Source organism: Physeter macrocephalus, chromosome 4, assembly GCF_002837175.3.
Source record: "Physeter macrocephalus isolate SW-GA chromosome 4, ASM283717v5, whole genome shotgun sequence".
Taxonomy (NCBI): Eukaryota; Metazoa; Chordata; class Mammalia; order Artiodactyla; family Physeteridae; genus Physeter; species Physeter macrocephalus.
The window spans coordinates 27,253,578-27,275,687 of record NC_041217.1 but is presented as its reverse complement, the minus strand read 5'-3'; the positions used below and the strand labels follow the sequence as shown (position 1 = coordinate 27,275,687).

General features: G+C 41.3%; 1 protein-coding gene across 1 annotated transcript in view; it reads right to left on the bottom strand.

Annotated features, from left to right (window-relative positions):
• The window catches only part of RGL1 (ral guanine nucleotide dissociation stimulator like 1), a 133,883-nt gene that overhangs the window by 28,251 nt on the left and 83,522 nt on the right, over positions 1 to 22,110 (bottom strand). Inside the window, exons 6-10 of the mRNA XM_007115666.4 lie at positions 20,950 to 21,074; positions 19,338 to 19,553; positions 15,279 to 15,382; positions 12,088 to 12,172; positions 1,363 to 1,452 (exon numbers count right to left, since the gene is read on the bottom strand). Of these exons, the coding sequence (XP_007115728.1) occupies positions 1,363 to 1,452; positions 12,088 to 12,172; positions 15,279 to 15,382; positions 19,338 to 19,553; positions 20,950 to 21,074 (620 nt within the window). The remainder of the gene's footprint in view (positions 1 to 1,362; positions 1,453 to 12,087; positions 12,173 to 15,278; positions 15,383 to 19,337; positions 19,554 to 20,949; positions 21,075 to 22,110) is intronic.

Genomic DNA, 22,110 nt, shown 5'->3' with positions numbered 1-22,110 from the left:
GCCACAACAGTGAGAGGCCCGCGTATAGCAAAAAAAAAAAAAAAAAAAATAAAAAAAAAAATAAAAAATAAAAAGAAATTTCCCTCAGAAATAATGGTCGAAGCACTTCCACTGCAGGTATATATATATACATACTATATTAATTTCACCAAATTTCCTTGGAAATCATCCCTATTCTCCATAAGGCCACAGAGGCACTAACCATTCTGAAGAGAAAATAAAAAGGGGCTTCCATGGACACCTTATCCTACAGTCCATGAAGGCATTTATGGAAATCCTGGCAAGAAAACAGAAGTCTCCACCAGGGCAGAACAAGGCTGCCTGATGTGTGTGCAGCTGGCTGTTTCCTCAGCCAGAGCTGCTTCTTGAGGTTCACTCCAGGCAGGGTTTTGTCCTTCAGGAACTCTATGTCAGCTGCAGTATGTCCTTCCCTATCATGTGTACAAGGTCTCATCCTGAACTAAAATAATCTCTCTTTTTTTAACGGCTATTTTTAACTTGTCTTTGAACCACCAAAAAAGTCTGAAGTGCTGTGAATGCTGCACAGGCTTTATGTTACAGAAGACTCCCATCCCTCAAAACCAACATTTCTGGTTCATGCCCAGCTTTCCAAAGAAGGAGAAAATCTTCTCAAAGCAAGGATGAGAGTATTTTGAGTTTGCCAGCCTCCAGCCTCCTCTCTCTGGTTTTCCCCTTCTATGCTAAAAGTTAGGAGAGTGTTAAAAATAAAGCCACTGATGTCAAGAACTACCTTTCAGTCTTAAAGAGGGAGGTATCACGTTCCTTTGAGTACTGAAAAACTAGAAAGATTTGGCTAGTACTTGGGGTTAGTGACGAGAGCCAGAAAATGACTAGAGGATTTGGAACAAATGAAAAGATCTCCGAGTACAAGGACCAAGTCCTCCTGGGAGCTGACACTCTCTCTCTCCCCGGCACCCAGGTCCTGGGCCACCGTGTGTTCCAAGCTGGCTCCAGTACGCATTCCCGTCGGGGAAGTGAAGCCCAGGGGTCTCAAGGCCAAGGTCGCGGTAGCTCCTAAGTGCAGGAGTGGATAAAGAAGACAGCAAAAGGGACAGAAGTCTATCTGCCGCAGACTTTCCCTCACTTCCAGAAAATAAAAATGTTCCAGAAAACAATGTGATTTGTGACTTTCAGTGTTTATTTCCTGCTGGGTCCAGTGGGAGTGAAAATAGCTTCAGACCTCCCAGGGCTGCTGAGAACAGATGAGGTAAAGAATGGGAGAACTTCTTTGAGGGCAGGGGCACCCTGCAGACTAAAGGGTCCAGGGTCATGCAGGAGGCCAGCCCCCTACATAGGGCCGCTCTCTGGTGGGCCCTCACGGAGACCCAGGGCCTTACATACCATGTCCTTCTGGAGCTGAAGCCGCCTCTGAGTGCGCTTCTGGTTTTCCTTCACGCTGCTGTCCAGGTTTGCAAATTTTGAGGTTCCTTCCTAAGAAACAGAAGCACACACAGAGGAAAGTGATACAGGGGCAAGTGAAGGGGCACCTAGCTTCTGGGGCGGAACCTCTGCACAACTATCTGGACGCCGTGCAAACTGAAGAGGCCTCCAGCAGGCTCTGGCCTATTATGCGAACACTTGGCTGGCTAGTGGTTGAGCCATCTATTCTTGAGAGTGCCTGGTGGCCATGGCTTATCCTGTTTTCCCCCTATTTTGTAAGAAGAGCCCCTGATTTGGTTATAAAATCAATCATTAATACAAGGCAGGCAATTCCCGGAACTGGAGACAATTTTTACACATCCCAAATTTCACTCGAAGTAATCACACATCCTGGAAATGAAGAGCTCTTCCTCTGTAAATTTTATGATTTCTTGATCTTGGCCTAAAATGCATGTGCCAGCATTCTGTGAAAGAAAAGGGACTATTTCTGTGGTATTTCTTAGCTAAATGAAACTTTATACCGGAAGTTTTCTGAGGAAGTCCAGCACTGATCTATGAAAGCCAGACCTTCATACATTTTTCTCCCCTTTTTCTCCCCCAGTCCATGCTCCCAGGTTGCCTCTCAGGTTTGGAACTCCTACAAATCAATCTTTCCTCCTGGGGCCTGAGGACAGATAGCTACCCCTTCTCTCCTCCCGTCTGTTGTGACAACAAACTCTTCTACATAATGACTAATCTCCAGTTTGCTGACTGAACATAAAGTGTTTTTGGTTTTGTGGTTTTGGGGTCTTGTTAAGTTCTCATTTTCCAGGAACTGCATGAATGGGAGGCAAATTTCACAATTCAGTAGTGCATAACTGCATAGGTTTTCCCTTAGTCAGTTCTCCCTGGGTTTATTATATGACCACAGCATGTGACTTTTCACTACTGTACGACTATGAGGGAATCTGTTCCACTGACTTAGCCTTTCCGATGACAGTGGGACATCAGTATCTTGTATCATTCACCAGCCTTTACCCAGGTCCAGGTACATCACTGGGGACAGAACCCACAGTGACTCATTACCTACTTTCAGTCTCCCTATTGCAAATGATAATAAGAAGAGGTATCATTTAGTGATCCCCTGCTTATAGTTTTTCCTGGGGATGAATGAAAGTGTCCTAATATGTGCCACTTCCTGTGCTGGGTGGTTGAGGCCTCCCAAACTATAGGTAATTTTTTTTTTTTGGAATTTTGTTTTATTTATTTTTTTTATACAGCAGGTTCTTATTAGTTACCTATTTTATACATATTAGTGTATACATGTCAATCCCATCTCACAATTCATCACACCACCACCACCCCCCGCCACCAGCTTTCCCCCCTTGGTGCCCATACATTTGTTCTCTAAGTCGGTGTGTCTCTATTTCTGCTTTGTAAATAAGATCATCGATACCATTTTTCTAGATTCCACATATATGCATTAATATACGATATTTGTTTTTCTCTTCCTGACTTACTTCACTCTGTATGACAGTCTCTAGGTCCACCCACATCTCTACAAATGACCCAATTTCATTCCTTTTTATGGCTGAGCAATATTCCATTGCATATACGTGCCACATCTTCTTTATCCATTCATCTGTCGATGGGCATTTAGGTTGGTTCCATGTCCTGGCTGTTGTAAATTGTGCCGTGATGAACACTGGGGTGCATGGGTCTTTTTGAATTATGGTCTTCTCTGGGTATATGCCCAGTAGTGGGATTGCTGGGTTGTAAGGTAGTTCTATTTTTAGTTTTTTAAGGAACCTCCATACTGTTCTCCATACTGGCTGTATCAATGTACATTCCCACCAACAGTGCAGGAGGTTCCCTTTTCACCACATCCTCTCCAGCATTTGTTGTTTGCAGATTTTCTGATGATGCCCATTCTAACCAGTGTGAGGTGATACCTCATTGTAGTTCTGATTTGCATTTCTCTAATAATTAGTGATGTTGAGCAGCTTTTCATGTGCCTCTTGGCCATCTGTATGTCTTCTTTGGAGAAATGTCTATTTAGGTCTTCTGCTCATTTTTGGATTGGGTTGTTTGTTTCTTTAATATTGAGCTGCATGAGCTGTTTATATATTTTGGAGATTAATCCTTTGTCCGTTGATTCGTTGGCAAATATTTTCTCCCATTCTGAGGCTTGTCTTTTCGTCTTGTTTATGGTTTCCTTTGCTGTGCTGAAGCTTTTAAGTTTCATTACGTCACATTTGTTTATTTTTCTTTTGTTTAGTTTTGTTTTTATTTCCATTACTCTAGGAGGTGGGTCAGAAAAGACCTTGCTGTTGATTTATGTCAAAGAGTGTTCTGCCTATGTTTTCCTCTAAGAGTTTTATAGTGTCCGGTCTTACATTTAGCTCTCTAATCCATGTTGAGTTTATTTTCGTGTATGGTGTTAGGGAGTGTTCTAATTTCATTCTTTTACCTGTAGCTACCCAGTTTTCCCAGCACCACTTATTGAAGAGACTGTCTTTTCTCCATTGAATATCCTTGCCTCCTTTGTCACAGACTAGCTGACCACAGGTACATGGGTTTATCTCTGGGATTTCTATCCTGTTCCATTGATCTCTATTTCTGTTTTTGTGCCAGCACCATATTGTCTTGATTACTGTAGCTTTGTAGTATAGTCTGAAGTCAGGGAGTCTGATTCCTCCAGCACCATTTTTTTCCCTCAAGATTGCTTTGCTATTTGGGGTCTCTTGTGTCTCCATATAAATTGTGAGATTTTTTTTGTTCTAGTTCTGTAAAAAATGCCAATGGTAATTTGATAGAGTTTGCACTGAATCTGTAGATTGCTTTGGGTAGTATAGTCATATTCACAATACTGATTCTTCCACTCCAAGAACATGGTATATCTCTCCATCTGTTTATGTCATCTTTGATTTATTTCATCAGTGTCTTATATTTTTCTGAGCACAGGTCTTTTTACCTCTTTAGGTAGGTTTATTCCTAGGTATTTTATTCTTTTTGTTGCAATGGTGAATGGGACTGTTCCCTTAATTTCTCTTTCTGATCTTTTGTTGTTAGTGCATATGAATGGAAGAGATTTCTCTGCATTAATTTTGTATTCTGCAACTTTACCAAATTCATTGTTTAGTTCTAGTAGTTTTCTGGTGGCATCTTTAGGATTTTCTATGTATAACATCATGTCATATGCAAACAGTGACAGTTTTACTCCTTCTTTTCCAATGTGTATTCCTTTTATTTCTTTTTTTTCTCTGATTGCCATGGCTAGGACTTCCAAAACTATGTTGAATAATAGTGGTGAGAGTGGACATCCTTGTCTTGTTCCTGATCTTAGAGGAACTTTCAGTTCTTCACCACTGAGAACGATGTTTGCTGAGTATTTGTTGTATATGGCCTTTATTATGTTGAGGTAGGTTCCCTCTATGCCCACTTTTCTGGAGAGTTCTTATCATAAATGGGTGTTGAATTTTGTCAGAAGCTTTTCCTGCATCTATTGAGATGATCATATGGTTTTTACTCTAGTCTTTTTTATCATAAATAGGTGTTGAATTTTGTCAAAAGATTTTTCTGCATCTACTGAGATGATCATATGGTTTTTACTCTTCAGTTTTTTAATATGGTGTATCACATTGATTGATTTGCGTATATTGAAGAATCCTTGCATCCCTGGGATAAATCACACTTGATCATAGTATATGATCCTTTTAATGTGTTGTTGGCTTCTGTTTGCTAGTATTTTGTTGAGGGTTTTTGCATCTATATTTGTCAGTGATATTGGTCTGTAATTTTCTTTTTTTGTAGTATCTTTGTCTAGTTTTGGTATCAGGATGATGGTGGCCTCATAGAATGAGTTTGGGAGTGTTCCTTCCTCTGCAATTTTTTGGAAGAGCTTGAGAAGGATGGGTGTTAGTTCTTCTCTAAATGTTTGATAGAATTCACCTGTGAAGCCATCTGGTCCTGGGCTTTTGTTTGCTGGGAGATTTTTAATCACAGTTTCGATTTCATTACTTGTGATTGGTCTTTTCGTATTTTCTATTTCTTCCTGGTTTAGTCTCGGAAGATTATATCCTTCTAAGAATTTGTCCATTTCTTCCAGGTTGTCCATTTTATTGACACGGAGTTGCTTGCAGTAGTCTCTTAGGATGCTTTGTATTTCTGTGGTATCCATTGTAACTTCTCCTTTTTCATTTATAATTTTATTGATTTGAGTCCTCTCCCTCTTTTTCTTGATGAGTCTGGCTAAAGGTTTATGAATTTTGTTTATCTTCTCAAAGAAACAGCTTTTAGTTTTATTGATCTTTGCCATTGTGTTCTTTATTTCTATTTCAGTTATTTCTGCTCTGATCTTTATGATTTCTTTCCTTCTACTAACTTTGAGTTTTGTTTGTTCTTCTTTCTCTAGTTCCTTCAGGTGTATGGTTAGATTGTTTATTTGAGATTTTTCTTGTTTCTTGAGGTAGGATTGTATTGCTATATATTTCCCTCTTAGAACTGCTTTTGCTGCATACCACAGGTTTTGGATCATCGTGTTTTCAATGTCATTTGTCTCTAGGTATTTTCTAATTTCCTCTTTGACTTCTTCAGTGATCTCTTGATTATTTAGTAATGTATTGTTTAGCCTCCAGGTGTTTGTGTTTTTTATGTTTTTTTCCCTGTAATTTATTTCTAATCTCATAGCACTGTGGTTGGAAAAAGATGCTTGATATGATTTCAATTTTCTTAAATTTATCGAATCTTGATTTGTGACCCAAGATATGATCTTTCCTGGAGAATGTTCTGTGTGCACTTGAGAAGAAGGTGTAGTATGCTGCTTTTGGATGGAATGTCCTATAAATAGCAATTAAATCTATCTGACTTATTGTGTCATTAAAAGCTTGTTTTTCCTTATTAATTTTCTGTGTGGATGATCTGTCCATTGGTGTGAGGTGTTCAAGTCCCCCACTATTATTGTGTGACTATTGTTTTTTCCTTTTATAGCTGTTAGCATTTGCCTTATGTATTGAGGTGTTCCTATGTTGGGTGCATATATATTTATAATTGTTATATCTTCTTCTTGGATTGATCCCTTGATCATTATGTAGTGTCCTTCCCTGTCTCTTGTAACATTCTTTATTTTAAAGTCTATTTTATCTGATATGAGTATTGCTACTCCAGCTTTCTTTTGATTTCCATTTGCATGGGATATCTTTTTCCATCCCCTCACTTTCAGTCTGTATGTGTCCCTAGGTCTGAAGTGGGTTTCTTATAGACAGCATATACACGGGTCTTGTGTTTTGTATCCGTTCAGTCAGTCTATGTCTTTTGGTTGGAGCACTTAATCCATTTATATTTAAGGTAGTTATCAATATTTGTTTTCCTGTTGCCATTTTCTTGTTTTGGGTTTGTTATTGTAGCTCTTTTCCTTCTCTTGTGTTTCCTGCCTAGAGAATTTCCTTTAGCATTTGTTGTAAAGCTGGTGTGGTGGTGCTGAATTCTCTTAGCTTTTGCTTGTCTGTAAAGGTTTTAATTTCTTCATCGAATCTGAATGAGATCCTTGCCGGGTAGAGTAATCTTGGCTGTAGGTTCTTCCCTTTCATCACTTTAAATATATCGTGACACTCCCTTCTGGCTTGTAGAGTTTCTGCTGAGAAATCAGCTGCTAACGTTATGGGAGTTCCCTTGTATGTTATTTGTTGTTTTTCCCTTGTTGCTTTTAATAATTTTTCTTTGTCTTTAATTTTTGTCAATTTGATTACTATGTGTCTTGGCATGATTCTCCTAGGGTTTATCCTGCCTGAGACTCTCTGTGCTTCCTGGACTTGAGTGGCTATTTCCTTTCCCATGTTAAGGAATTTTAGACTATAATCTCTTCAAATATTTTCTCGGGTCCTCTCTCTCTCTTCTCCTTCTGGGACCCCTATAATGTGAATGTTGGTGTGTTTAATGTTGTCCCAGAGGTCTCTTAGGCCATCTTCATTTCTTTTCATTCTTTTTCTTTATTCTGTTCTGCAGCAGTGAATTCCACCATTCTGTCTTCCAGGTCACTTATCCGTTCTTCCGCTTCAGTTATTCTGCTATTGATTCCTTCTAGTGTGTTTTTCATTTCAGTTATTGTATTGTTCATCTCTGTTTGTTAGTTCTTTAATTCTTCTACATGTTTGTTCTTCAATTCTTCTAGGTCTTTGTTAAACATTTCATGCATCTTCTCAATCTTTGCCTCCATTCTTTTTCCAAGGTCCTGGATCATCTTCACTATCATTATTCTGAATTCTTTTTCTGGAAGGTTGCCTATCTCCACTTCATTTAGTTGTTTTTCTGGGGTTTTATCTTGTTCTTTCATCTGGTACATAGTTCTCTGCCTTTTCATTTTGTCTATCTCTCTGAGAAAGTAGTTTTCGTTCCATAGGCTGCAGGACTGTAGCTCTTCTTGCTTCTGCTGCCTGCCTTCTGGTGGATGAGGATATCTAAGAGGAAACTCTTGAGAATTTGCTTGGAGTGAGAATCAATTCTTTCTGACTTGAATACAAGTGTCCACCTCTTTCCAGGGAGTAGGTTATTCTGGTTCCCTTTCAATTTCTCAATCACTGACAGACATGTAATTTATTGACATTATTGCAGGTATACCTAAAATTATTAAGAAGGATTTCTGAAAAGTTAAGAGGCTCCTGAGAATCACAGAAGTAGGATCCTAAAAGAGCACTCAGGAAAACCTTCTCATTGGGAGGACAAAGATCTGGGATGAGGAGCTGGAAGATTTGCTGATTTCATGACTTCATGATAGTGAGATTCCACTCCTGGATAGATAACTAAAAAAAGACTGACTAGTAGTGGCAGCTCTTCCAGATGAGATGTCAACTGAAATCCCCTATGTGCCACATCCAACCATGTTTTGGATGTGGAAGTGTCTTCCTTCCTCGGCCCTAAATCCTTTGCCCTGCAAGGTCTCACAACATCAATCCCTTGCAACTTCTTGAGACTCTTCACAGGATTTGTGACTGCATCGCTCTGGGTCCCTCCCTCTGGCCTCCTTTTGCTGCCTGTGCTCACTCTCTCAATGACTCTTCTTTCTGACAAAGTCATCTTGCTTTTCGCTCTACTCAGGTATTTGGAAATACTATCCAGTCCCGTGACCTCAATCATCACCCATGTTTGGATGAATTCCAAACCTTGCCCTCCATCAACCTTCCACCCTCCTCTTGTCTCCTCTCCTGTCTGTCCTTCTCTCTCTCTCTCTCTCTCTCTCTCTCTCTCTCTAGTGCAAACTTCTCACCTGAGTCTCGCCTCCTCTCTATCTCCATCTGTGGCAAAGGACAACTGCCCTCATCCATCCTGTTCCTGGGCCTCAAAGGGGCCTCTTCTACTTGGGTGCTACACAGACATTTGGATCCCTCTCCATACATGTTGATTAAATGACAGCTCAGCAGTTAATGGTAATTATGTGAATAGGCCTTCCCAGCCCTATGGCCTTCTACCCCAGCTCTGACTTCAGTGTGCTTGGAGCTTCACTAAACAGACATCTCCACCAGAGCCAATTGCCTGGGCCTTTCTAGCATTTGTTTCTAGCAATGTAACCTAGAAGAGTTCTCACCAAGAATCCCAAGAACCAAGAAGATTTGGTGAGATTCTGCCTTCCTGTTGGTTTGAAATGTGTGGACTCCACAGGTAATCTGCTTGGAATGATCCAAGTTTCGGAAATCATGAGACAGTAATAGGTTTAAGATAATCTCTGAGTAAAATAAAAACATTTGTCTCCAACAATTAAAAGGAAAACCACAGATTTTTGCTAATTCTGATGTTGCCTCAGCCGTAGTACTCTAGAGGTAGCGCCTTACATCTGTCCAGAAGCAGAAGAGAAGATAGGTCATTCAAGACTAGGATTACTCAACCACAAATCAGTTTAAGTCCAGGAGTGGCATACTGAAAACAGAGACCAGCCATGGTTCTTCTGAAAACCAAAGTACCTTCATTTCATTACAACTGTGCTGAGAATTAACATCCAGAATTATATACTTAGTATGAAGAATAATAAACAAAGATGACTGGAAAGGGACCCACAGAGACGTATGACCTGCCCAAAACACTCCACTATCATTAATGATAATGCGCAGACCACATGAATTCATAGCCAAGTTTTTCATCTTTGGGATTCCAGCCACGTATAAGAAATTTAACCTAGAGCACCAAGGTAAACATCTACATTTCAGAAAGGTTTATGGTACCTTTAATGTCTAGATATAGCTGATTCTAAGGTTTCAGCCAGAAGACGGCCACCAGGCAATGAGCTGCACAGTATTCAATTTATCTGCTTTGGAAGGATGACTCAGAGCTATCGGGATTTGAATGTGTGGCTCCAATTAGTCTAGCTTTGTATTACTGACAGGGAGACCACTAAGCTATCTCCTTCCAGCCAGATGAGTTTCCATTTAAAGTCTGCAAATCCAAGGGGATGTGAAGCAGGGAGTAACACGACCTCAGCAAGCCAAGCACTGTTTAGTGTGCAGTTCATCAGGTGAGCCGAATCCAAAGTCAGACAGCAGCCACCCTGTCCTGCTCACATCATCTACGCCAAGAAGGGCTGAGTGGGCAAGTTGTTAAAGTCCTGTGAATTAGGAGGTCCATCAGTGGATGTCAGTTTCTGAACACTTGCTACATGCCCAATGTGTTAGGTATTAGAGACATAACAGTGAAAAAGTCCCTGCCTGCAAGAGGCTTACAGGACAGCAGGGAGACAGGTGAAATGCACAAGCAATTCCTTTTTTTTTTTTTTTTTTTCGGTACACGGGCCTCTCACTGTTGTGGCCTCTCCCGTTGCGGAGCACAGGCTCTGGACGCGCAGGCTCAGAGGCCATGGCTCACGGGCCCAGCCGCTCCACGGCATGTGGGATCTTTCCGGACCGGGGCACGAACTCGTGTCCCCTGCATCGGCAGGCGGACTCTCAACCACTGCGCCACCAGGGGAGCCCTGCACAAGCGATTCTAATGGAGCATATGATAAGTGTTAGGACAGGAACGAAGGGCTTCTGGAGGACACATGAAGGGGCCTAATCAGACCTGAGGGTGTGAAGGAAGCAGGACTTAGGAGGAGAACAGTCAAGAAGACCGTAACAGGGGCTTCCCTGGTGGCGCAGTGGTTGGGAGTCCTCCTGCCGATGCAGGGGACACGGGTTCGTGCCCCGGTCCGGGAAGATCCCGCATGCCGCCACAACGGTGAGAGGCCCGCGTACCGCAAAAAAAAAAAAAAAAAAAAGTAACAGATGCTCTTACGGGAGCGACTAACCTAACAGTTATCAACTGATGCCTTTTCTAAGTAACCCCACCCCCACTTGACTCTCATTCCTACTCCAAGTGTCTACTGTAAGCTTACATGTATCACTTATACTTTTTTCATTTTCATTTGTTATGCATACTTTGGTTTCACATGTAGATAGCTTACCAAATACTAAAAAAAATTGACATTTGCACATGGATTTCAAATATTTCCTTAGTCAATCTTCAAAACAATTCCATGAGATCAGTAGACTAAATAGTACTATCATCATCTCCAATTCACAGAAAAGGAGACGAAGGACAAGGGTCCTCTGTTCTAACAGCCCAGTTCAGGGCTTCCCCCTATGGTAGCACGTATCATAGATTTTATGTTTTTATTTTTGGTTTGGGGGTTTTTTTTCCATAATTGCCCACTTCGCCTCCCCCATGAAACTACAGTCTCCTTAAGATTGGAGGCTGCCTTCATAACGGCTGTACCTCCCTCACCCAGCATACAGTGAATGCCCAATCAGGATTAACTGAATTACCAACTTATTTTCCTTCTCCATGAAGTTTCACCTGACATACCCTGCCTCCTACTCTCATGTGGTCAAAAGAAATAGTTTTATGCCTAAGTGATGAAAGCACTGGCTTTAGAGTCTCGCCAGGCTGGACTCACATTCTAGCTCCACCACCTACCCGGTGTGGGACTTCGGGTATGTTCCTTACCTCTCTGAGGCTTGGCTAGCTGCAAAATGAGGAGGATAAAATCTACTTTATAGAGAGGCCGTGAAGATAATATCTGGTCCACGTTCCCCTCTGATGACTGCTCACAACCTCTCTTTGTTCCTTTCTTTGACTACTCGTTCTTGTTTAGTGTCTATATCCACCCACCAGCAGGTGAGTTCCTGAAAACAGGGTCTGTGTTCGTCTTCTTCATACTCCCAGAGGCCGGTCAAATGCTTTACAAACATTAGATGTTTAACAAACATCTAGAGAAAGAAAATGAACCGAGCTGTAGCTTTACCTAGCCTGCCGTTCAGAAGCCAGCACTCATCTGGTGTTCGATAAATACCGCTAACGGACTGGCTGCGCAATTTAGTGCAAATAAAGGATGCAGAATTGCAGGCTTGGCCCCTGTCCTTCTAGAAGCTGTTTTGCTGAGAAGGATATTCCAGGCTCTCTCACCCACCTCACTGCCAGCACTCAGTGTTTCCAGGGCAGCTTGTTGAGGAGCTACAGGCAGCAACGCAAGTTTCACAATCTGGTTGCATCACAGTGAAGCTGAGGAGCTGGACTTTGAATTTTCTCAGCCTCGGGCTTCTTCGATTTGGCATAAAAACCAAAAGTCCTGCCTCCCAGTCCCTGTAGCCTCTCTCAAGGAACTGAAGGCATCCAAGGAGCCCTCAAGCTACCCTTCCGTTGAACGGATGCCAGAGCGGCCAGCACAATACAACCCAGAGCCCTCACCTTCATCAGTAGCTCCCGGCTGGTCAGGTGGTTATTATGGTCTGAGAAGATGTCTGAAAGTTCTTCAAACATCAGCATTCGGTCCCTACAAAAGGGATGAAGAAAACATTAACAAATGAAGATTAGTAAAAGTCCAACACCTTGGGCCCAGGTGCCCTCAGTACCTCTGGCTACAGAGGGGAGGGCTACGTGAGCACAGACAAAGCCAATGACCTTTTCCATGCAGGGTGGCTTTTCTTTTTCTTTTTTTTTTTTTTTAACAGGTAGACATGCTCACCTGTGTGAAGAGAGGGATATTTTCTAACCATGCATGTTATAATCATAAAAAAAGATTGTTAAACTGGGGTATTAAGTTGTCTAATTGGGACATGTTCTCTTAGGCAAGTTAAAAAAAATTCTCTCTTAGCAACACACCCACAGCCCTACAGGACCTGAGAACTCTTCTTGGCCAGTCCCCCCATTTGAGAGATGAAGATGCCAGGGTTGCGGATTTGTCCGAGCTTCCACTACTAACTGATGAGAGCTGCAGTACAGAACCCAAATTTCCTGAACCTCTTAGAGTCAGAGTAGATGGTGGAACCAGAACGGTCTCTGGAGTCAGAGGGGGTGGGTTCCAAACCCAACTCGGCCACTCACTCCCTAAGTGATCTTAGACAAGTTGCTCAACTTTCCTGAGCTTCAGTTTTCTTATCTGCACTATGGAAACAGTGACAGCCCCCTCGCAGGATGGCCGAGAAGGTCACCAGGGTCACACAGGTAAAGCACCTACTCCTCCCTTTTGCCCCTCCCTGGTACACTACGTCTCCACGGGCCTCGCACTTTTCTCTACACCCCTCCAGGGTTACTGAGAGGATGATTCTGAAGGCAAAGAATTAACAGAGGCAATGTCATTCTATATGCAACACTTTCATTATTATGAGAAAGCCATTACTAAGAATTTATGTGTCGTACAATGAGTGTAGTATTACTCTTAGAATTAAGAAAACCATGAAAGCTATTTATATTTTGGAAAAAATCATTAAGAACTTAATTGCATGTGGGCCTAAATAAACAGAAAGAAACAGATGTCTTCTCTGTCCACGGAAAGTTATTAACATAAAGGGTTATCAGGAAAGTAATAACCGAATAAAATCTCTTAACCCTGTTCTTTGAATTTAGCAACAGAAACTATATAGAGCTGATATGCAAGTGGCTTCTCTCAGGAACTGTGATACTTCTCCAGCAGCCCTGCTAAAATATGAACCCACCAATCAATGAAGACACAAACCAGACACCCATGTTGTACAGAATAGGGCTTTGAGGTTTGTTTTGTGGTGTTTCTTAAATACAAAAGCCAGCTGGAAGAATGGACCTTCCCATATGGTAACCAAGGAGATTAAGAAACAAGTCCACTAATTTTTTTACTTGTGTTTTAGCCTCAGATTTGCTATGGTAGATATCTTTGCCTGGCTAAGTGACTTTCCACAGTGTTCTACTTATCAACCACCAAGGAAAGATACGATTACCTTTCACTGCCACCAGAGGAGGGTGCAGTGGGGCAAGAAAGACTTCATTTTAGCCCCTGACCACCCCATTGTTTCTGATACCACAGTTGAGGAGCAGTGATGAGGGGAAGGAGGGGGGCTGGGGTGCTGAGGATGGGGACGCTGTACGCATCTGACTTTCCCATCATATTTCGCCAGGGCCTAACATCTAATGATTTTATATGATCCTTATCTTTCCTAAGACTCCTGTGCAGAGGAAAATCAATTAACTAATCTCTCTATCACACAGAGTCACCTTCTTCATTCAAACTAATGAAGAGGAGAAAGAACCCAAGAAAAGAGTGGTAATCAAGAAAATTGCACTGGACTTTGAAAAGCCTATCTGCCACCTTTTCTCCTGATAGATAACAGAACATGAGCTCTGGAGTCCAAGTGGCTGAGGCGTCTGCAGATCTATAACACCAGGCAATAAGATCACCTGCTTCAAACCCATCAAAGAATTATATAATAAATAACGTGACTTCCCCTAAGCAGACTTTCCTCTGATAGAGAATGTGAGCTTATCAGTAGGCTGAACACTCTGGCACCCCTTTTTCAGCATAAATCTATGAAACTCTGGTTTACCAATCTGGATCTCTGTTGAGTTTGGAGAGTGTCAGTCCCTTCAGGCTTAACCAGCTCTGAGTGAGTTGATGAAATTGAGTACCTAGACCTTCCACTCTAAGGACAGAGCCCACCAAATCCACAAGGCAGGCCTGCCTGGGGAGCAAGCTGGCCTGCCTCCCGACTGGAACTGACAGTGCCACACACAGTATAGACTGCGCCGCACACAGTATAGACTGTGCTGCATACAATACAGGTTATAAACAGTTCACGCATCCTTCCCTGTTATGGCCTGACTTCTTGAATAGTGCAAACCGAGAGAGACTTTGTTGAAAGTAACTGACCTAGTTTGTAGTCACGACGCATGCCCCAGCCTCTAAATCTGTACTCGTGGGGAACCAGAACTGCCTCCTCACTCACTCTTCCCTCCTTTGCAAAAAGCCCTCTGGTCTAGAGTTCAGTGAAGCTCTGGACATGGGGGCGAGAGCGACAGTGAAACAATAAGGAAGGACACAATTGTTCATTGTTCCAAAGGTTATGGCAAGAAATATGAAGAAAAACACAATACAGAACGTGGGCAGTTAATCATCTTTAGTCAGGTACCTAGGAAGGACTACTTAGAGGTTTTTAGTATCACTAAGATAGCTTTTAATAGGCGGAAGCAGAAACAAACTAAATGGATTCTTGTTGAATAGCAAGAACTAATGTCCTATCTGCACACACTATCCCTCACAGCTTGGAACAGCTTAGGGCTTTGGAATGTGGCTGAAAAATAACCAGAACTAATGGCAAATTGCTGTAACTTCATCACTCCACAACCTTATCCCTCAAAGCCCAGATAATATGCACATCCTTAAAATCATCCCCAAAGCCAATCATCTTGGCTTTGGCACCCTTTGAGAATGAGTTTGATTTCTGCAGCAGCCCTGCCTCAAAACTCATTCATGATGATGTGTAAAACACACCCTGCCTGGAACACACAGAGGCTTTCAAAGATGTTTCTCTAGTTATATAATATGAGCTTTGAAAATGAGGACCCACACCATTTATGCAGCAACTAATCAGCCCAGCCAAAGAAAGCAGAGCAGACACTTGGGAACTTACTTTGGGACCGCAGCCCAAGTCTTTTTTAACCGATAGATGGAATTGGACTGCAGTGCCGAAACGATGGCCCTCAAGGAGGAGAAATTCTTCAGGATTCTACATTCCTGTAGGGAGAGTGATTAAAACATACAAGGCATTTAAATATCAATAAAACAGTGAGTTGGTGGTTTCCTGTTTTAGAGGTATCACAGCTGCCATGAACTCTTACCACTGAATAGGCGGCTGTATAAATACTGAACATCAAAAAGTGGCTCCTCTGCTCCCACCCCAGTCACTGAAACACTTTACAGATTTTGGCCCTGAACGCTTGTTTTTCTCCCTTTAATATATTTTCTGTGTTGTTGTTACAGTTTTACAGTTTCCAGCTTTCCCAGTAAAAACACGAGTGGAGGTGAGTCTACAGAGCTTTGCTAGAGAAAGCAAACTTTCTTCTGAAGAAAGCACACATATGCCCTAAAAATACGCATGAAAGATGACTGTATCCTTCAAACCCACAAAGTGAACCGGGCAGCAGCTGCTTCGAGGTCAGATGCTATCAAACATCTCATGACCAACCAACCCTTGTCCAGAGAGGGGTATATAACTTGGCAATAAAAACTCACCACAAGTTGAACTTTGGCTTTTATGTTCTTAGCCAAGAGGGAATATTTTTATACACATCCGTTCGGTTTCAAATTGGCTTGTGCCGCAATCATAAACATTCAGAAACACCTTGGTACTTACAATGGTTCCAAAATAACTTGGGCTTTTAAAATAAAATTCACTTTGGCAGCGTTTTAAAACAAAATAGAAAGAGAACAGGAAACATTCTGGATGTCATTTTCTGGGGAAGGAGAAAGACTGCCTGATCCTGAAACTTCAGCTACCATTCAGAGTCTGTAGCATCAGCAGGCAGCGACCCTGAAGTCAAAGTCCTGCTGAATGAATGGCAGGGGACAGCAAAACAGTCAGGGAGAGGGTCCCATTTGCAGCCGGAATGGGGAAGGTGGCAGCCTCAAGAGAGTGGACTGTGCCTTATGCCCAAGGAGATGCTCCATGTGCAGGCATATGGGGGAGTGTACTACATCCACTGTTGACTATCGAGTACACTGTGTGAGCATGGGCTTGGCTTCGTGCAGAACATCTGGGGCAAGAGGTCCCAGAGGGGTTGGGCATAAATGCACGTTGCTTGAAAGATCACTTCATGAAGTCACGTGAGTCCTGACTGTGAAGGAAAAATGGCATTCTCTAACTTGGCACACCCAAATCTGGCTACTTAAAATTACTACGACAAACAAACCCCACAACATTTTCTTAGAGTAAATGCCAAAGTTCTTTACAAAAGTCATGCCCACTCTTTTTAAACGCCTCAATGCTTTCCCTTTATTTAAAAAGAAAGAGAGAGAAAGCTAAAGAGAGAGAGAAAGCTCGCTCTCTGAATTACAGTCAGTCTGGAAACCAAGCCCATGACAGCATGGTTCAACAAAGGTTCAGAATCCAAAAGTTATGTTCTAAAAATCAGGAAACTTGCAATAAATAAAGGAACTCAGGCCCAGATATTTCATGCAAATTGTGATAAACATATGGAACACATTATTCAGAAAGAGGCTTAAGCTAAGGGTTTAAAGGAGTACAAGGGGCATCTGGCCCCATTTCTAGAAAAGGAATGATCTTTGAGGAGAGGTGATACAAAAGTAAAAATGTAGCAGTAAGGCCAGTCCAAGAAAATACAGTCATATTAGATCAGAAATATTTTCTGCATATAAAATTATCATTTTTTCAAACATCCTCTCAATAGAAAATGACTGTGATTAATGCAGGAAAAGTAAAATAAATCTTGGCTGGAAACTACCTGTGACTGTTGTTATTTTATTAAGTTACCTACACAATTTCAAGGGACACAGCATGCTCCACACTGGGAAACTGCATCACCAAGAGTTAAGGACCCTTGGCTTTTAAGCACGTGCTATGGGATTTGCAATATACCTCAAATTATACAACTTGTATTTCTTATTATCACATAAACACACGATTGATACTTATATGGGCCAAAGTCATTGTTTGAGTCACCCTGTCACATATACAGATGCTACACGCTTTCTACAGGTTTTCTAAGCAGCTGAATAGATTAAAAGTAGATAGACTATTTTCTTTTGAGACATGTAGATGACTGTAAATGATATGGCGTTTGTGGCCAAAAAATATTTTTTCTTATCAGTCTAAGAAGACAGAGAAATTCCATGCTCTATCACAACTTCTTTTGTAGCTCTTACTTGTTGATAAATAACCTCAATTCAGAATAGGAGAAAGCAAAGTTGCATAAGATATTTTTTTGTTTTTTCCATATAGTATTTTTCCATGTATTAAAAAGTCTGTGGTATTAGACCACCTACAGACTCAAAATAAAGCAAATTCTCTGGCACAATTATGGCTTTGCTATTTAATCAAAGACCACAAAAGAAAATGTGAAAAAAAAAAAAGAGAGAGAGAGAAAATGTGAAAGTTTAAGCCTTATGCCCACAGATAGGGGCTTAATGAGAAAAATATATAATGGGGTAGAAAACAAAATGTGTTTTGGTTAGGATTGACCCATATAGCCCAGAACAGAGTATATTTACATAATAATTATTTGTCAAAATTGTTGTTAATTACATAGCTCTTGCTGATGTAATTTCTTCTGCTGAGAAAAAAAAAATCTTCCCAAATCTTCAAATACCCAAAGTCCTATCAATTATTCAAAGCTAAATTCAAATGTCATCCTACCCATGAAACCTTCCTGGATCACCCCAGTCAGTAGTGATTTCTCGCTCTTCCACTTTTGCAGCACTTATGTCATACGGCCCTACTCCTCTTCAGCCCAGGCTGAGATAATTCCAGTATATCTTAGCTTCCTTGTTTGACTATAGGCTCCTGTAGGACCAAATTGATTGTGTTTAGCTTATCTATGTCCCCAAAGTACATAAAATTGTAGCTCTGAAGCATTTAGGGGCTCATGAAATATGTGGTGACTGACTGAATACTGTTCACCTTTCCTCACTCATGAAATAAGATGCTGATAAATGAAGGTCAAGGTCATATGGCATGGAAGTAGTTGATCCAATAGACTGGACTGACACCCAGCAGAATGTAATTCAGGCCTAGGAATAGACTCTGCCCCTCCAACTTCAGATATAAAGCCCTCAGGAAAGCCCTTGATTAATGTGAAATCTGTATATTTCAGTCTTTTAGAAAAGAGATTCGAGATCCTAAGAAGGTATTGGCTCTTCAAGTCTGCAGAAAATAGAATGCTTCCAGGTACTGGAAGGGTGCGAGATAATCCTTCTGCATTGTCAGAGCAGTCCATTTGACACTGAGGCCACCAGTTGATATTTACTGAACATGGCGCAGAACCAACACTCAGTCTGTGAGAAAGCAGGTATTCCATCGCACCCGGAAGGGACCCACGAGCAGAAAGAAGTGAGCAAGGGACGAATTTTTTTAAAGAGGAAAAATAAATAAACTCCCACGTTAAGAAAGGCAACTTTTTTCTTACTTTGGAAGGACAACAAAAACTATACTAAAATAGTATAAAACTATACTAAAAACTATACTAAAAATAAATGGTTCTGAAGAACCTAGGGGCAGGACAGGAATAAAGAGGCAGACGTAGAGAATGGACTTGAGGACACGGGGAGGGGGAGGGTAAGCTGGGACGAATGGAGAGAGTGGCATGGACATATATACACTACCAAATGTAAAATAGATAGCTAGTGAGAAGCAGCCGCATAGCACTGGGAGATCAGCTCGGTGCTTTGTGACCACCTAGAGGGGTGGGATAGGGAGGGTGGGAGGGAGATGCAAGAGGGAGGGGATATGGGGATATATGTATACGTATAGCTGATTCACTTTGTTATAAAGCAGAAACTAACAAACCATTGTAAAGCAATTATATTCCAATAAAGATGTTAAAAAAAAAACAAAACCCAATGGGCCCTCACATATGGTCTTTTGACTGCTTTTCAACCAAATGGAAACATCAGAGTGATGGCATAATCTCCCATATCTACTAAACCCAAAGAATATTTTTAAAAAGACAATTACATGAGCAATGTTAATCCACTTCTCGATGATTTTGGCTCTCTGCTGAGTTTTGAGTTCTTTGCCCCCCAGAATGGTGCTGACAACGCATTTGGTGAGGGTATTAAACTGAGAGATGGTAGCACGGATCGTAGGAGCCAAGTGTTTGTTTTCCTTCTTGTCCCTTTGAGACCAAATGCAGCCCAGGCAGTGGTGAGGCACTACTTTCTTGAATAGTTGCTAGAACAAAAGAGGAATTGACGTTAAGGACAACACACACATTTCATATGGCAAAGCATGTCATCTGTAAGTTGGTACTTTGTGAATGGACAAATAACCCTTTCCTACTTGATTTGCCTCATGGTGTTCATTTCAATAGCAAAAAGTAAATAATTAATACATTAACTGATCAGAAAAGCCCACATGTTCCTTCTAAATCTGCTCAACTGAACAAATGGAACACGATGACCAAAAGAAAATTTAAATGTCCAAAAACATTTTAACTTTTCTGTCTTGGAAGGAAAGCCAGGTAAAAATCTGTACTACTAATCAAAAAGAAGTGGTTAAGATTATTTTGACCTCAAAATCATATCCATGGTACATTCTGGACACTCATGATCATGAACTGTGTATAATGCATATGAATGACCACCTGAAAAGTGATTCACAGAAGTACAGTACCTGTGACACTCATCAATGTCACTATCCTATTTCCCATTATTTAAAATGAAGAAACTAAGAAACATACAAAAGGAAAAACCATTCAACATCACACAGCAAAAGGAAGAAAGAGGGATTTAAAGCCTGGTTTCCAGGTCTTTGACTAAAAGTCACAGCCAATGAAGTCTTCCATCTTTCTCTTCTGCTATCAGTGTGTGAAACAACAACAAATTTGCTGAGCAAATCTGATTCTCATTTGTACAACAATTTCAATACAAGATGTGCAAGGGCTTGTGTAAAGAGAGAACACCAGGATTTACTTTATACAGACTATCTGATTTACTTCTGAGAATCTATTTGCATGTTAACTAGATGGAAACTCTATGCTGCTTCTTCTAAAGTGCTAAGTGTGGAAGAGCTAAAAACCATTGTGATCATTGATAATAGCCCTTTTTTCTTTAACCAGCTAACAATGAGCTATGAAACGTGGCTGATGAAACCAAATATGTACAGCTAACAAAAATATCCAAACTTCAAAAGACCAGGATGCACATGTGGAAATGAGCTGCCAGATATAGTCACATGTGGATTCAGTGAATTTATTTTATCCTAACTTATACTTTGACCCTTTTACAATCCTCCAAATAAACAGTTTGGATCTTGAAATATTCATGAGTCTAAAGGGAGAGAAATACCCATGGAACAGGATAGATTTTTGTTTCCCTAGAATTAGAATTCTTATTTCCCTTTGGGTATTGAGTGCCAAGTAAAAAGCACCTTCTCCCAGAATTGTAAGAAGAGCTTAGGCCTGAATTATTCAGATGATGGATTCAAATCACATCTTCACTCTGCATTTACAGGCACAGGCTCTCTCGGGGATTTGGAAAGACTTAAATCACGTGACCCGGGGCCACCAGTACTGTCACTCCCCACATTCTAAGTAGAAGCACATCGGAGGCACAAAGGGAAGACGTACTGCATCCATGTAGGTCAGCTGCTCGGCCACGAGATCTTCTGAGAAGCACGTGAACTCTGCAGACCCGCCGCCCTCCAGTTCCTCTTCCTCTTCCAGGCTGAAGGAGGTGGTGTTGGGAAACCCATCTGTTCACAGATGGAAAAAAATTAGTAATTTGGTGCTACTGCATACAGCCTTGTTTACAGAGTCCAACTGGACTTTTTTAATTTAGGAAGAAAAGAGCTGATCCTTTAGGAAACCCACAGGGAGAGAACAGCAAGGACAATAAACCTGAGTGAAATGGAGGTCTTCCCAGTCTCTGCTTGTTCCTAGAGGTGTTATTAAGCTCAGAGGCCTCATGTTGTCACCTGGACAAACCACTGGTTCCTCAGCCAAGGACAGAGCCAGGTTAGGCAAAGTATAGAGAAGCAAAGCTGGGCTACATTCAGGGGGTCACCCTCATTTGGGGGCTCCCTCAAACCCTCTGATCAGCTGAAGCACTAATCCAACTACTTCCGAATCCCAACTATGCAGTTGGGGTTATAATTACTGGGCCATTTATAATCAGAAGCCTGGAAGGAATGCGCATGAAGGCAGGCCAGGCTCTGGGGAGGAGAACAGGCCATTCTGGTGTCAGAAATGCTGATGAAGTCCTCAAAATAATCAAGAAGTACTTAGAATCCTCAAAATGTTAGGATTAGCTTTCAACTTCCAGATAAAATTAAGTATGCATGAGACTACTACAAGCAACTCTATGCCAATAAAATGGACAACCTGGAAGAAATGAACAAATTCTTAAAAAGGTATAACCTTCCAAGACTGAGCCAGGAAGAAACAGAAAATATGAACAGACCAATCACAAGTAATGAACTTGAAACTGTGATTAAAAATCTTCCAACAAACAAAAGTCCAGGACCAGACGGCTTCACATATGAATTCTATCAAACATTTAGAGAAGAGCTAACACCCATCCTTCTCAAACTCTTCCAAAAAATTGCAGAGGAAGGAACACTCCCAAACCCATTGTATGAGGCCACCATCACCCTGATACCAAAACCAGACAAAGATACTACAAAAAAGGAAAGTTACAGACCAATATCACTGATGATTATAGATGCAAAAATCCTCAACAAAATACTAGCAAACAGAATCCAACAACACATTAAAAGGATCATACACCAT